This window comes from Hyperoodon ampullatus (assembly GCF_949752795.1).
Source record: "Hyperoodon ampullatus genome assembly, chromosome: 15".
In the NCBI taxonomy this organism is placed as follows: Eukaryota; Metazoa; Chordata; class Mammalia; order Artiodactyla; family Ziphiidae; genus Hyperoodon; species Hyperoodon ampullatus.
Genome location: NC_136928.1, coordinates 62,342,379 through 62,359,911, shown reverse-complemented (window position 1 = coordinate 62,359,911; position 17,533 = coordinate 62,342,379). Strand labels below are relative to the sequence as shown.

Here is a 17,533-nt window from a genome sequence, read left to right as displayed (position 1 = left end):
CTTTTTCTAACCACAAGAACATTGCAGCAGTGGTAACAATCTGGTGCCCTGATAGGTTTTACAAGTTAATGCATCTACCTTTTATACTAATGTTTATAGAAACGTTGACTCATGAGAAAAATCCCTGTGATTATTGATCTAAGGCTTAAGGACTAATTCTACATACTGATTTTTGAAAAGTGTTTCAAAATAGAAAGGCATAATCACTCCCACTCCCTATAATAATGTCGTTGATGGTGTAATCTGTGATTTGTTCAACATACTGATGCTAATCTCTCATTGGATCTTTCTGGCTTGTGATTTTTTTCATGATCTTGTTAGCATATCTTCCTGAAAATGCTCACAGGGCTTCATTAAAGATCACTATGCACTAAGAATGCAGCACCCTTTCTTTGGTCTCTTATTGAAATAGGGCGTTCTTTTTTAACAGTGACATCAGAAAGCATTTCAAACATTATTTATTATGTTAAGGATAAATATAATGAATATGTTTGTTTTCCAAGGTGTGGGAAGTTCTACAAAGTTGAGATTAGGCATGAAACAATGTACCAGGAAGTGTTGCCTCCTTTAACTTTTTTAGTTAGCAAGTGAGTTGGAAAGAACTTCATCACATCTGCTACCTGATCTCCTGTAATTGAGGAATGACGTAGCACAGATACTTTTCCCCTGTCATTCGTGTAAAATTCTCCAAAATGGTAGATGACCATAATTCTGCATTTGATTTAGTTTGATTCTTAATCCTGTTGGAGACATACTGAACTTTTGTTGCTTTTTTAGAAAATGAAATATTTTGTAGTGGACTGTCTAAAATTGTACTAATGTCCTTCTTTCTTTTTTGATTTTAGTGGCAACTGTACCTCCTGAGAAGGTAATTTATTCATTGTTTGCAAGTCGCCTTTTGTTACCTTCAAAATGACTTTCTTCTAGATTATGTGTGATTTTTTAAGACTTAAATACAGTAACATGTCTATTATGCATTATTTGGTTTAAGGAAATATAGCATTCATTCATTCAATAAATATTTATTGAGCACCTACTGTATAACTGGCACTACTCTGAATGTTAGGAAAACAGTAGAAAACAAATCAGACAAAACTCCTTGTTCTCATGGAACTTAAATCTAGGGAGAAAAAAACGATAGGACTGATGGGAATCAGGGGCCTAAATGAAATTCAAGGAGTCAGTTCATGGCCTGGACCATCTATGGAAAGAAAGGTTCTGACATGTTTATGTAATTGTGTATTCTCGGAGTGCATATATATACTGAGTGATGTTACTTCTTAGTTCAACTAATATTTGACGTGCATGTTTGAGTTAAATTGGAGTAGGAGCAGAGCTTACCCTTGAAATTTATAATCAAATGCTGGGATATTGCTTCTTTAAAATTTTAGAGAAATTTTAATCTATCTTTTTTTGGCACCAGAAAAAGGCTATGAATTGTGAGATTTATCAGTAGAAAATACTGGCATTTGCTGGAGCTCTGTCTTATTTATGTAATATTGTTCCTTGTCTGAATATTTCTTTATTGGTAACATGAAAATTAGGTAATTATTAAATGTTTATACATTTGTGTAGTGTTCATTCAGTTGGCAAGATTGCAGTAATTGTTAGGATTTAGATGGGTCATATACATATGTGAATTATTACAAATAGTTTTTTAAACCTTTAGCTTATAAATAGGGGGATAGAATAACATAAGTGTTGAAAGTGCTGAAAGAATCTAGAAAAAAGGAACGATTTTAGACTGATAGCATCCAATAAGGAAAAATGTTACATTATATTGACCCCCAAAGAAGTACAACAGATATGCATATTTTGCATGCATATTTGCAGCTCTTGGGTAGCATTTCCAAAGATCAGTGCTGTACAGTAGTTTGCAATTTTGTTGATTTTGAATTGCGTTCTGGGTGATGAGTGGGAGGAATCCTTTAGCCCATGAGTGGGCCAGCCAAGCTCCCTGACAACTTCATCTTATCTGATTTTGTTCTCCTCTGTTTATGATTGAGTTCATAAAGGATCTGAAAGAGGGCCTGAGAATTTGCTTGTGTACTTTTCCTGAAGTTTATTTGGAGAGGAGGCAGTGGGGAACATGCAGCCATAGGCTTTGCGGTCTTGACTTTTTGCAGAGGTCTCACGATATTAAAGATTGATGAAGAGAAAGCAGGGTGGTCCCTTGATGGGAAATTACGTGCACATAGGTGCAGTGAGGGAGGGGACAGCAAGAGGTCAGTTAGGAGAGCAGGAGAGGCTCCATTAGAAAGAGGACTTGGCGGGGGGAAGCTGCTTTGGGAGGCTTGGAACACCAAACTGCAGTTGCAGTAGGTGGGGAAATCCCCTCCTCCTCAACTGGACCGAACTTGTCAAGTGGAGAAGTGACATTGGTTAGGAAGTAGGAAGTCGGCCGCCCCATGCTGCTGGGGGCGGGGAGTCGGGGGGCAGGTGTGGAATTCTGTCTGTAAGCTGCGGGAGTGGACTCACATCTGGTCATGTCTGCTTCTTGCTAGCATTGACCATGGGCTGCAGGGGGTGGGGGTGCAGTTGAGACTGACTGGGGTCACCTTTTAATAGATAATAGAAAAGCTAGTCTGTATCCTTAAGAAGAGGAGGAGACTCACCGGACAGGAAGCGTCTCGGAGACAGTCGGCGACCGGACGGCTCTAGGTGAGACAGAAGCCAAACAGGAGGAGGAAGTGGAGGGGTCAGCTTTTGAAATACTTCAATCATGACGAAAAGAGAAGCAGAGGGGCTGATAGAAGTGGAGATTGATGGAACAGAGAAGCCAGAGTGCACGGAAGCAAGCATTGTTGAACAAACCTACACTCCAGCTGAATGTGTAAGCCCGGCCATAGACATCAGTGAGCCAATAGGCAATTTGAAGAAACTACTAAAACCAAGACTGCAGTGTTCTTTGGAAATTTGAAATTTGCCTGCAAGATATCCAGCTGGATCCAGAACGAAGTTTATTTGACCAAGGAGTAAAGACAGATGGACCTGTACAGCTTAGTGTTCAGGTAATTTCTTACCAAGGAATTGAACCAAAGCTAAACATCCTGGAAATTGTTAAACCTGCGCAAACAGTTGAAGTAGGTATTGATCCAGATGCCCACCGTGCCGAAGCAGAAGCACATCTTGTTGAGGAAGCTCAAGTGATAACTCTTGATGGCACAAAACACATTACAACCATTTCAGATGAAACCTCAGAACAAGTGAAGAGATGGGCTGCTGCTCTGGAAGGTTATAGGAAGGAGCAAGAACGTCTTGGGGTACCCTATGATCCCATACAGTGGTCCACAGACCAAGTCCTGCGTTGGGTGGTTTGGGTAATGAAGAAATTCAGCAAGACCGAGATAGACCTCACTACACTGAATATTTCCGGAAGAGAACTCTGTAGTCTCAACCAAGAAGATTTTTTTCAGCGGGTTCCTCGGGGAGAAATTCTCTGGAGTCATCTGGAACTTCTTCGAAAATATGTATTGGCAAGCCAAGAACAACAGATGAATGAGATAGCTACAGTTGATCAACCTGTGCAAATTATTCCAGCATCAGTGCAGTCTGCTACACCAACAGCCATTAAAGCTATAAATAGTAGTGCAAAGGCAGCTAAAGTACAAAGAGCTCCAAGGATTTCAGGAGAAGATAGAAGTTCACCTGGTAACAGAACAGGAAACAACGGCCAAATCCAACTGTGGCAGTTTTTGCTAGAACTTCTTACTGACAAGGATGCTCGAGATTGCATTTCTTGGGTTGGTGATGAAGGAGAATTTAAGCTAAATCAGCCCGAATTGGTTGCACAAAAATGGGGACAACGTAAAAATAAACCTGCAATGAACTATGAGAAACTTAGTCGTGCATTAAGGTATTATTATGATGGGGACATGATTTGTAAAGTTCAAGGCAAGAGATTTGTCTACAAGTTTGTCTGTGACTTGAAGACTCTTATTGGATACAGTGCAGCAGAGTTGAACCATTTGGTCACAGAATGTGAACAGAAGAAACAAAGAACAAAGATACAACTCCATGGAATTGCCCAGCCAGTCACAGCAGTAGCCCTGGCTACTGCGTCTTTGCAAACAGAAAAGGATAATTGAGCCCAGGACCTTTTGGGAGTCCAAGGTCTTTCTTAAATGTTAGAGCAAGTATTGCTCTTACCTTTATTACTGAATTTGAATCTTCTTTTATTTCTAGACTGTACAATCTGATGCATGATTTTTTTATAAATATTTCATACTCTTGTGAAAAAAAAAGAAGAGGGGGAAATGTGGGAAAAAGTAATAAGTGCTCAATGTTTCTAGAAGATACATCACAGCAGGATTAACTGAGATGGGGAGAAAGAGGAAGCTTGAGAGGTCGATTAGATGACCACAGGAAACTGAGAATGAGAGAGTGAGTGCACACGAGGGTAATAGAGGCTATGGATGTGGAAAAAGATGAACAAATACAAGGAATAGTGGAAATGGGCAGGGCTTGGAATGAGGAATGAAAGAGGGGGTACTAAAAATTGACTTTAAACCTGGACAGGTTAATGACTGTGGCGTTAATAGGAATGAAGAAGGTGGAATCAGAGCCTGGATGCTTTGGGGAAGAGATGGGTTTGAGGAATTTGTGCAGTATCTAAATGGAGTTACCATATAAGCACTCATGCTTACACAATTGGGTCTTTGATGACATACTCAGGCAGGACATCTATTTTACCAAAAGCAGAAAAGGTGATAAGGTAAAAGGGAAACAGAGGCCAGGGGAATGAGCTTTCTGGAAGATGACAGTGATTAAAGCAAGGAGGGCTTTAACCAGGAGTGGTGATGTGAGCGCTCTGGGCCCACAATGGTGTGAGTGAGGTCTCAGATCCTTACCTAGTCCGATTGTTCAGTCTGCAGGAGCCCTAAGGAGCTGTAACTGGAAACTGAGCCCTGGGTGCCAGTCTGTTTCTTTGCTTCTGGCCCAGAGGACAGGAGTGGTCAACAGGATGTGTGAGGTGTTCCTCCAAGTCCCTATTTTTCTGTTGCTGTTTGACTACCAGTATTCTGAGAGGTGGAGGTGTAAAGTTACTGTAATGACTGACTGGCTTACTGTATTTTAATGTATTGTGTGTTCTTTGTTATGGCACGCCTGTATCCATTACTTAATCTGCAAAGTGTGGCTGGTCATTTTATTTGGGCAGAAGCCACATGTGAATGAGGTGATGGTGGAGTTCTCCTCTGGGGTCAGTTTTGCCTTGTTCCAGACCAAACGTGGGCCCCTGAGCCAAGGCATTCGTTTAAAATATCTGAAGAGACCTTTTGCTTTGGGCCCCTGGGAAATGGGTGAGGGTGTGTGCACATATCAGCACTGCTCGGAAAACTCAAGGGCTTAGTATAGCAGCAGCAGAGCAATGGTTCATTTTTTTAAATTTCAAGCAATTGCACAAGCTTTTGTGTACCTGTGATATTTGTTGCCTTTCTAAGAGTAAAATTTATAAAAATAGTAATATGTAGAAACTAAAAATTCCTACTTTCTGTTTTCTTCTTTTTAATACAACCATCTAGGAAATACCTTCATTGGATCAAGAGAAAACCAAACTTGAGCCTAGTCAACCCCAGCTCTCTCCAGGCATTTCCACTATTCATCTGCATCCGCAGTTTCCAGGTAGCCTGTGTTGATTTGTGCTGTTTGTAAGAGTACTCTGAATAAAAGAGTAAGATGAGGATTTTTTTGTGTCTTTGGTTTTAAAGTTTTAATCAGGAGAGTTACTAAGTGAAGTAAAATGTGAAACACACTTATGTATATTAATATACTCATATAATGTTAGTGTAAGTATGGTACAGTCAATCCTTCTTTATCCTTGGTTTCACTTTCTGTGGTCAGCTGCAGCCCAAAAATATTAAATGGAAAATTCCAGAAGTAAACAATTCATACATTTTAAATTGTGCATTGTTCTGAGTAGCATGATGAAATCTCACGCCGTGCTGCTCCATCCTGCCTGGGACGTGAATCATCCCTTTGTCCAGTATCCATGCTCTATATGCTTCCTGCCCGTTAGTATAGGAAAAAACATAGTATATGTAGGGTTTGATACTATCTGCTGTTTCAGACATCCACTGGGGAGGTCTTAGAACATATCCCCCGCAGATAAGGGGAGACTACTATATTATAAGTATTGTAACGATAAAATTTTTTCACTGTTTTCTGTGGTCAGGAGTAGTATATATTATTAGAACATTATTGAGGTTCATCATTTGATGAAGGGTCGTTTTTCTTGGCTTCCAAATTGCTCTCAGATATTCTTGCTACATGTTGAAACCAGGACTACAGGCTAATATCATGAGCTTTAGGGACCCATAGCTGTTTCCTCTATCCAAGAATTACTGTGGTATGTTGTTAGATTAAATTATGCTTGCATTTTGAAATGGGATCTCAATGCACATAACAGCCTTTAATTTTCATTTTATTCCCCCCTTCCTCGTATAGTAGTGATTGAAAAAACATCACCTCCTGTGCCTGTGGAAGTAGCTCCTGAAGCTTCAACATCAAGCGCCAGCCAAGTCATTGCACCTACTCAAGTAACAGGTAGGTGCAGTATCGACGTCACAGAGCCTGTGGAGGAGACGTGGATATGAACTTCATTTTAAATGTAGTGTCAAAACTGTATCACATGGGGCTTCCCTGGTGGCGCAGTGGTTGGGAGTCCGCCTGCCGGTGCAGGGGACGCGGGTTCGTGCCCCGGTCTGGGAGGATCCCACATGCCGCAGAGCGGCTGGGCCCGTGAGCCATGGCCGCTGAGCCTGCGCGTCCAGGGCCTGTGCTCCTCAGTGGGAGAGGCCACAACAGTGAGGGGCCCGTGTACCACAAAAAAAAAAAAAAAAAACTGTATCACATGTATCACAAGATTGCTCATGGCAGAGTTAGTCATAAGAGCAAATATTTGGAAATAATCTAAATACTGTTTAAAGGAGGAATATGTTTAAACAAGTTATGGTACATATGCAGTGGAATATCACATAGCTATAAATGTTTTTAAAGTATTTAATGTTGTGAGGAGATGCTTATGGCAAAATATTAAGAAATATAGAACACAGTGATTCCAATTTTATTTTTTAAATGTTTACAAACAGAAAAAGTTCATCACAGTGTTTAACCATCCCCAGTTGATAGGATCATGGATAACATTTATGCTCTCCAATGTATTTTTATATATTTTAAAATTCTTTATAATAAACATATATTATTTTAATCATTAGTGACAAATTATAAAGATTTATCATAATTTGTAGCCAACAGCCTAAAAGTTAATATCCTTAATGTATAGTGAGGTCTTACACATCAGCAATAAAAATGCCGATAGGGGCTTCCCTGGTGGTGCAGTGGTTGAGAGTCCACCTGCCGTTTCAGGGGACACGGGTTCGTGCCCCGGTCCGGGAGAATCCCATGTGCCGCGGAGTGGCTGGGCCCGTGAGCCATGGCCGCTGAGCCTGCGTGTCCGGAGCCTGTGCTCCGCAACGGGAGAGGCTACAACAGTGAGAGGCCCGCGTACCACAAAAAAAAAAAAAAAAAAATGCTGGTAGAAAAATGGAAATAATGTAATCAGGTAATTCATAGATAACATACCAAGAAACATATATGTAATAGGAAATTTCAACTTTACGAGTAGTCAAAGAAGTGCAAATTAAAATGAGAATTCTTTATTCTTAACAAATTAGTATTTAATTTTTACTAGAGTGAAATTGAGGCTCTCACACATTACTGAAAGGAATGTAAACTAGTTCAACTTTTCTGGAAAGCACAAACTGGCAATATGTGTCAAGAACTTTAAAAAATCTTCAAGACTGTTTAGTCAGTATCCCATATTAAAATAACTAGTATAAGGAAATAACGTCCCCCCAAACTGTTGTAATGGTTTATATAAATGGACACTTACCACATCACCATGTATAATAGAGAAATAGAAACAAAAAAACCTAAGTATTTAACTATAGGGAAATAGATAATTATATCTACATTGAAACAGTATGCTACCATCAAATGCTACAGTATTTTTGAAGAATTTTTATTAAAATCTCTCAGAAAATGGTCACAAGATATTGTTAAATACAAGATGAAGTATATAAAAATGAAGGATACAGGGCTTCCCTGGTGCTGCGGTGGTTGAGAGTCTGCCTGCCAATGCAGGGGACACGGGTTCATGCCCCGGTCCGGGAAGATCCCACATGCCGCGGAGCGGCTGGGCCCGTGAGCCATGGCCGCTGAGTCTGCGCATCCGGAGCCTGTGCTCCGCAACGGGAGAGGCCACAACAGTGAGAGGCCCACGTTCAGCAAAAAAAAAAAAAAAAAAAAAGGATACCATGTATTAAACCAAATATGTATAGCTGATTCACTTTGCTGTACAGTAGAAACTAACACAACATTGTAGAGCAGCTATACTCCAATAAAAATTTTAAAACAAACGGAAAAACACAAGGATTTACTGTATAGCACAGGGAACTATATTCAATACCTTGTAATAACCTATAATGGAAAAGAATCTGAAGGAGAATATAAATATAAAAAAGAGACATACATACATTGAGAAAATTCTAGAAGAAAATACACCAGATATTAACAGTGATTATTTTTTGGAAGGCAGCTATGCTCACCACTATACCACCAATGCCACGATATTAACAGTGATTATTTTTTGTGGTGGGGTCTGAGATGTTCGGGTGTTGTTTCATTTTAGAATTTTTTGTGTATTCCACATATTCTTGTGTGGAAATATAGTATTATAATCAGAGAAAATATCACTAAGATGTATCACAGCAGCTTAAGTTCCTGATGTCATTGCAGGATGAGGCTGGCAATGAGGTTGGCAGGAGAAGCTAATAGAGGAGTGTACAGCCTCCCTTAGAATTTCACCTCTTCAGAAACATGACATGCATCATTTCCAATAGACATGTGCTTGATCAGATGTGTTAATTAGTGGGACTGTGGTGATCATTTCACAATGTATACATATTAAAATATCAAGTACACCTTAGACACATACAGCTTTTATATGTTTTAAAAAACCAAAAACTTTTACCCATTTTCTCAAAATTGTGGATGTAATTTCTCTTAGATACTTGAACTGATACAGCAGACTAGAAAGTGTTTTTAAAAAGCACCCCTGCCCCAAGGTGAAATGCAGTTGACTAAATAGTACAGAGTCGCATCATGGACCCAGCAGTGTGTTTTCACCTACTTCAGGGATACCCTCAAGGTGCAGCTGCACCCAGAGCCATGGTCTTCCCACGTGAATGCAGGGCAACTGCTCTTTGGTTTTACTATAAATACCGAGTAAAGTGTTATAGAAATGTTAGCTTTCTAAATATTTCTAGTGATACGGTGAAATGCTAGTGATTTTTTTTTTAAATGGCTGTGGCTAAAATTGTTATTCTCTGTTCTGAAGTCACATGTATGTCTACCCACTTTATTAATCCCATCTATGAGAGACTCTGCTATGCAGTGCAAGGCATACAAACATGTAATATACCATCTTGGTCAGCGAGGATCTTCTCATTGTTTATATCAGCGTTAAAAAGAAAAATTGCAGTCTGTCAGTGCAAAAGTTCTTTCAAGTACTCTGTTTCCATTTTCCAATGTGAAGACATACTTTTGTGCCTTTTTAATAATGGCTGACTTCAACCATCAGACTTCTTGCAAACTAGCTTTGTAGAGGTTAAGTTTGGCTAGATAAAGGTAGTTTCATCATTTAAATGCAGGCCTGTGAGGAATAATAAGTTGCAGTTACTCAGCTTCAACTGAACTGTGGAGCTGATTGAAAAAAATGAAAGTAGCTGTGCTATATGAAGTTGTTAGAAGACAGCTTAATTTGAGTTTGGCAGAGATACAGGGCTAACATCTGCTATCACATGTTTGAAGCACAAATATTTCCTTCCAGGAAACAAGTGACATTGAAATTTTATTTTCATGCAGCATTTGTAGGTGCTCCGACTTCATATAGTAAAAGAATCTTTCTAAAACAATCCATGGGGAGAACATTGTAGATAGTCTTTGAATTTAAATGGCTTGCAATTTTTGGAGCCATACTATATGATCTGTAATCTACACTAGAACAAGAGGACTGTTTTGTATCAAATTTAATTGAAATCAAAATATAGATGTTCCCATTGGTTTTAATAAGAGAGCCAAACATGTAGGTTGAAGGAGCAATCTGATCATTTCTTTCTGAAACATTAGGCAGTGTTTTGTTTTGTTTCCCCTAGAACACAAAGGAGGTAGATGTTTGTCGCTCTTAGTTTCATCCATAAATTGAAGAAAGGAATAGAATAATAAGTAGGTGCCTAAAATAAACAAAATAAGCTCCACATTGCTGGACGATGCTTTATGATGGTGAGATTGGAAGTAGCCTTTGCAGATTTCATCAGACTCACTTTGACTTGCAAAGTGAGCCACATAGTTGCAGGGAATAAGTGTGATACTTTCCACTCTCAGCAGCTCAGTTGGTGGTTTGCAATATTATTGGCATACTGTTTCCAAATAAATGATACATTTCAGCATATAAATTCTCGATTTAGCATAGTATCTTAATAGCTCAAGGATAGGTTGGAAAATCAAACCTTTATTTCTCTGGCGAGTATTTACAAAGTGGAAACATCTGCTTCAGTTGTTGTGGGACAGTTTATGCTCTTTGTGGGGCAGTTAGGAAGCCAGGGCATTTCTGTAAACCTTTCCATGAGTTGACATTTGATGCCTTCCTCCAGCTCTTCCTAAACTTTCTCCATGGCCCTTGCAGACCAGCCAGAAATTATTCTTTGACTTTCATGACTGCTTTGTGTAAACCTTTGTAATCATCATGGCCCAAACATTATAACAACTATTTTGCTCATTAGATCTTTTCCAGAACTCAGAAATGACCACTTTATAAAAACGTTTGTCCCTGAAGCATATTACCAGTATCATGACAGCCTCAATAAACTATGTATGCTAATGGAAGATGAACTTTTTTCCATGTTAACTCATCATGCTTTAATATTTCCAGCTCTGTTTATTTATTTATTTTGAGTAATCACATGATGAGGAAAAAAGCTAACGGTCAGCATACTCATTCTCATATTTTGTCAAAAGCTCTTTTTCATTTAATTCTTAAAAATAAAGACACCAAACTCTTAAATCCACCACTGGCCTTTTTGCCAGGATAAATAGAGCATTTGGTTTTCCACTGGCTTTTGGTCATGGCTCTTCTTCCAAATTCTAAATGGGCTCCCGGGAGAGAAACAGTAAGGTCCTTGGCCCAGTGCAGGTGAAGCTGTTTCAGGGGCCACATGTAGTAGGAAAGCATAGGGCGGTCCTGCAAACCCGGGGAAATGTGATAGGTGTAATGAAGGAGGACACCCGGAAGAGTCCAGTGGGAGCAGTCTCTTGATCTCTGGGAAACTGAACATGCTTTAGAAGAGAAGACATTATCATTAACCAGAGTGCCCGGGAAGCCAGTAATTAGTGCTTCCTGTGCGAGGCTTTGCCATATTCCCAGTGCTTGTGTTGACGCTATCAGCATGTACACAGAAATGTATGTTTTGACCTGAACTGATCCTTTCCATGGGAACAGGCTCACAAGCCTATGTGTGAGTGACCTCTTAGAAAAATGTAAAGCATAATGTCTGTGCCCCACAAAACACACAGAAAGCCAGCAGCTTTTTTTCAGTTTTAAGACAATACCCTCAGGACTTGGCTTTCTGTATAACTTATATGTGATCAAGAATGAAAGCGTATCGGTGCTTTGTGACCGCCTGGCAGGGTGGGATAGGGAGGGTGGGAGGGAGACGCAAAAGGGAGGGGATATGGGAACATATGTATATGTATAACTGATTAAATTTGTTATAAAGCAAAAAAAAAAAAAAAAAAAGATTCCCATTGGGGTCACTCTGATTCCCTTTCATTTCTCCTGAAATGCCTCTACTTGAAGCCCAATATTAGCCATTGCTTTTATACTATAAACCAAACTCCTCACAATGGCCAAAGAGTCCAACATGATTATTTCATTCCTGCTTACTTGTCCTGCCTCTTACTTTCTACTAGTCCTTCCTTTACTACTGTATGCTCCAGATATACATAATTGTATGTTTTCTCTTGCTGTCGCTTTCACATTTCCTCTTCCTCTCTCTCTCTCATGTATCCCGTCTCTCTCTCTCCTCTCCTCTACACCACTTCACAAAAAAAAAAAAAAAAAAAGAATGAAAGCGTAATAGACAAGGAGGGAAAGCATGGGAAGAGGTGGTGGGAGACATGTTGTTAAAGTTTTAAAATAGGAATAGCAGTAATTTACTTTTTACCTTAAAAATGGTATTGATCAATTTTTTGGGTTCTTTTTTTTTGAGACGTGGTTGACATAACATTATATAAGTTTAAGGTATACAGTGTGTCGGTTTGATACATTTGTATATTGCGCTATGATTATTACAAAAGCATTAGCTAACACCTTTATCATGTCACATACTTTTCCTTTTTGTGTGTTGAGAACAGTTAAGATTTAATCTCTTAGCAACATTGGAATATATAATACAGTATTGTTGACTATAATCTGGTAAATTTTTTGATGAGTAGTACAGAGAAAGCAGAGGTGTTTCGAAGTTGTTATGGCTTTCTTTTTTTGTTTAACTTAGAAGGGTGGAATCCTCCTAGCAAATGGATAAAAGGTATCTCTGAGGACAAACTGATAAGTTACATTCATCACTCCTATATTAAAAAAAAAATGGGGCAAACGGTGTAGAAATCAAGTATACGTTAGTAAATGTCCCTTCACTCCTTTGATGTATCTCTTAGTACCCTCTAGTGGTGTCAGAGTAACATTTTCTTACATACGTTAGTACCAACTGGGATCAACATTTTGAAGCTGCATCTTTATGTACTTAATCTGAGGTAATCAACTGAAAATCCTCAAACTTCCCTCATAACTATTTCAACCTCATAACTTCCATTTAAGACACTAGATTGGAAGGAAAGGCTATTATTATTCATTTCTTAAGACTAAGGAATTAAAATTCTTAACCATTTCTCCTGTCTTAGAGCTGACTTAAGAAGAAAAGATCTAAATATTGGCACACTGGTATAGGAATGTATCTCATCTGAATTAAGCATCACATATTTTTGAAGACTTTTGTTCACACATGTAAAAGAATCCATCCTAAAGCTATGCCTGAATAAGGACAAATAAATATTTGGTAATCAACAAATTGGTATGTGTGGGGCTGGGGGTGGGGCAATGAGTACTGATCAAGCCTTTCCTGAAAACCCCAGATGTACAGCCTTTTAATTCTGAATTCTTGTTCCTAGTATATTAAGTCATCTTCTAATTTTTCTTTTTGCAAATCTGATCAATATGTCTTTTCTGTTTTAAGAAAATGGCAGATAAGAACATAATGGAAATAATTACAAACAAAATCAAGAAATCTGAATACCAGTAATTTTCAAAGAAGGCATCTACCTACATTACGAATAGCTGGTTAAAAAAAAAAAAAGAATAGCTGGTTAAAGATGTGCTTCTCACACTATTCTACTAAAGAATTCTTATAAACAGAGAAGGGAGTGCTTACCTGAGGGTCTAGGAGCAGAACCTGGAGAAGATTACCTTTTCTGCCTTCAGATTTTTGTGGCACTTAGAAATAATAATTTTTTAAGAAAGACTTTTCTGATTATAGAAGTAATCATACCTGTTCATTGTAGAAATTTTGAAAAATACAGAAAAATATAGACAATACAAATCCCCATAATTGTAACACTTAAGACTTATTTCCTTCCAGTCTTCTGTTCTGTGTATAAAATAATTTAGATCATATCCTATATTATAATTTGTACCTAACTATATTTTCTTAACAAATAAGCATTATCCTATCCTGTTAATGATTATATAATGATCTATGCTATGTATGTATCATAATTCATTGTTTTATGTTGTTAGTATCAGTCACTTAAGTCTAGGCAATCATGTTAATCACCCATGTTTTTTTAGCCTTTTGGATTATTTTTTCTGTAATTTGATATTATACTGACTATAAACAGTCTATTTTTCTGATAGTGAATTAGCATAAATAGGCTCACTAAAGGTATAAGTAACTTGTAAATGTGCGTTTTTTTCATAATCCAAGTGATTTGGTGCAAAATACTGCAGTTCGTCCTTATAAAGCCTAGCAACTTTTCAAATGACTTGCATCAGTTGTCTTAAAATCACAGCACAGTGAATAACACTTGATGACAAATGAATGTGGTTTGGGTTTTGGAGAGCAACCTCAACCCCAACTTAGGTCATTTCCATAGTGAATTTTTGTTAAAACACTGTTTTTCACATCTTTCTTCAGAATTCACAGTGGGTTATTGGTGACAGTAGCATGCCTGTTTTTCTTTCCTTCAAACCATAGATTGCTCTAACAAAGGTGTGATTTAGCTTGTCATGCTTGAGGCCCCGTCTTCCTCCACTGGGCCACTTGGGCTCATCCATGGTCTCATCTGTTTTAAGCGTTGTTTTACTACGTGATGACAGTGAGATAATAGCCCAAGGTAGTTATTATAAATGTGCTGTTTCTTTGTTATCTATTCTTTTTTTTTTTTTTTTTTGCTGTATGCGGGCCTCTCACTGCTGTGGCCTCTCCCGTTGCGGAGCACAGGCTCCGGATGCGCAGTCTCAGCGGCCATGGCTCACGGGCCCAGCCTCTCCGCGGCATGTGGGATCCTCCCAGACCGGGGCACGAACCCGTGTCCTCTGCATCGGCAGGCGGACTCTCAACCACTGCGCCACCAGGGAAGCCCTGTTATCTATTCCTAAATGACTTCAACAGGAACAGCCACAGTAATCAGTAATAATGGCTAACTTTTTAAATTTTTTATTTATTTTTATTTTTGGCTACGTTGGGTCTTCGTTGCTGCACGCAGGCTTTCTCCAGTTGCGGCGAGTGGGGGCTACCCTTTGTTGCCGTGGGTGCTCATTGTGGTGGCTTCTCTTGTTGCGGAGCAAAGGATCTAGGTGCGCAGGCTTCAGTAGTTGCAGCACGCGGGCTCAGTAGTTGTGGCTCACGGGCTTAGTTACTCGGCGGCATGTGGGATCTTCCTGGACCAGGGCCCTAACCTGTGTCCTCTGCATTGGCATGCGGGTTCTTAACCACTGCGCCACCAGGGAAGCCCAATAATGGCTAACTTTTATTGAACACATATAATGTGCCGGGCATTGAGCTACATGCATTATTTAGGTTAACTCTTTAGAACTTCACGCTGTGAAGTTGGTGCTCTGATAATTCTCATTTACACAGACAGAAAAGTGAGGCTTAGATTGTTTAAGTAACTTGCTCTTTGTTACAGAGCTAAGAAAGGGCAGCAAGGTTGGTACCTGTACTGTCCTCCAAGGCTGGGCTTCTGACCACCAGCTGTGCCCCCCGCCCCCCACTATTCTATTATACATTCTTACAAAGATCATTGAAATCAACAGACTGTCTTGGAGTAATTCATCTCAGGTCAGCTTTGAGTCCTCAGGTCCTCTTGGTAATAAAACACGCTGTGATGGCCTTCGCCCACTGGGAGCTCCTCTCACCTTGCCTTGACCACAGCCTTGTCTGTGAGTGGAGTGAGGACTCGGGGCTCATTTTCTCAGGCTTCATAGAAGAAGCCAGTCTCACGCAGGAATCAGGAGGAGAGTGAGGGAGGAATTGAGCAGAGAAGATTTGGAAGAAGATTCTACACTAGTATAAATAAAATATGCTCCTGTTGAAATTGGCAAATTAAGAGTAAGTTACATCCAGAAGTTCTGCTTTGACTAGAAGTGGTAAATCTTTCTGGAGAATTAATGAGAAATTTGGAAGGAGGTTGAATATAGTTTTTGGAACTTGAATTTGGCCTGCTAACAAATAGAAAGTTACCATCTATTTCTTATCAGGAGAAATCATGTGATTAGTCCATCATTCAAAATGAACTGGAGTGGATAGAAACTCATTGATGGGCCATCTTGGAAATTCAGAATTGACTATAACGTTTAACATGGCCTCTCTCTGAATTTCCACCTTCTCCAGTTCATCTTAGAAGTTGTTTCATTAAGAATTACTGATGACCTTGGCTGGGACTAACTGATCAATAATGAAATGATGATCATCGGTAATCAAGTGAATTTATACTTGATTTTAGAGTATAAAACTTTGTTTTCTAATTGCATACTTGGCAATAAGGTAATCAGGAAACCCAAGTAATGGTTTGCAAGTAGCAATGGAATCTTTGTTTATATCTGTTTTTCCCTACTTTTTTTTATTTTTAAAGAGATCAATGAATGTACTGTGAACCCTGATATCTGTGGAGCAGGACACTGCATTAACCTACCGGTGAGGTATACCTGTATATGCTATGATGGCTACAAGTTCAGTGAGCAACAGAGGAAATGTGTTGGTAAGAAGAGACACTTTTGGTAGATGAAATTATTAAATATCAAATATTTGCACATAAAGAACATTTTTTATCATGGGGAAAATGTTATTGTGTTTAATTTTTTAAAAATTTTATCGCTGAGCTAAGGGTACTCAAAAAGAGGTTCAGTAAACTCCTAGGAGGCTCTTACCACTTGGTTCAATGCTACCTACCTTGCCAAGTGTAATACAATTACATAAAGGTGGAATAATTTCCCAAAGCTTTTCAGGTAAAGAATATAAAATTAAGAGCTCTAGAAATAGCTATCTACAAACATATTTAGCAAAACAAATGAATATATTCTGCAGTAAAGAATTATGTTCATCTAAGTTCATAAAATTTGATTTTTAAAAGGGATTTCTATATTGAAAATCAATATATGCTGACACAAAACTATTAATGAATCTATAAAGTAGGGATCTCATATATGCTTCTTTGGGGAAAAAAATGAATCTCAAAAAGGGGTGTAATAGTGTTAAGTAAGTCATTTTAATGTGTTAACACTAAATTTAAGATCCTTTTTTTAGAAAAAGAAAATTCAGCACTAAGAGTTATAAGGCAAATATAGAGCAACAAAGGCATATACCTAATTAAACCCATTTTAATATGCTGAATGCCATTATGCAGATGTGACTTTTGCTGTTTTGTTTTGCATACATATGTGGGGTGAGGTGTGAGGGGAACATCCACCTGCTCCATAACATGGCTATTACTCTTGAATTTGTATACATTAGATGTATTATGTTTAGAACCCCAGCATATAAAGTTGAAAAGGGCAGTCGGTCGAGATGATTCAGTCTCGCTTTACCCAAGTGCACAGTGAAAGGGTGCCTGTCCCAACATTTCTGACTGTCTCTGCTGAGCTGGCCTGGGAGTTGCACAGTGAATTCAGTGCTTACATGACTCCAGTTATCAGGCAGGTCCTTTTGTGGTGACCTGAAATCTTTCTCTTTGAAACACCTATGTCATGGTTGTAGCTTGAGCTTTCAAAGCAGTACACCGTATGTGTATTCCCTTTTCCCGGTAACAGCCCTTCAGGTATTCAGGAAGAATGATCGTGTCTCCTTTTACTGTTTTCCTCACTTATAAAGGTTTGTGGGACACAGGGGATGATGTGCTGGTATTTCATGAACAGAGAGACTGAGAA

At 38.9% G+C, this 17,533-nt stretch overlaps 2 protein-coding genes across 25 annotated transcripts in view; both read left to right on the top strand.

Annotated features, from left to right (window-relative positions):
• The window catches only part of LTBP1 (latent transforming growth factor beta binding protein 1), a gene marked incomplete at its 5' end in the record, with an annotated part of 437,494 nt that overhangs the window by 288,389 nt on the left and 131,572 nt on the right, over positions 1–17,533 (top strand). For 9 of the 24 annotated variants that reach the window (XM_079721395.1, XM_079721384.1, XM_079721398.1 and 6 more), the window contains 4 exons: positions 846–868; positions 5,523–5,622; positions 6,445–6,543; positions 16,243–16,368. In XM_079721395.1, the coding sequence (XP_079577521.1) occupies positions 846–868; positions 5,523–5,622; positions 6,445–6,543; positions 16,243–16,368 (348 nt within the window). The remainder of the gene's footprint in view (positions 1–845; positions 869–5,522; positions 5,623–6,444; positions 6,544–16,242; positions 16,369–17,533) is intronic. The other 15 variants (XM_079721396.1, XM_079721400.1, XM_079721397.1 and 12 more) reach the window with 3 other exon arrangements.
• On the top strand, positions 2,723–4,088 carry LOC307064093 (GA-binding protein alpha chain-like; the record flags this gene model as incomplete). The annotated part of the gene is given in 2 exon segments (XM_079720579.1): positions 2,723–2,913; positions 2,915–4,088. Coding segments are annotated over 2 exon segments (1,365 nt in total).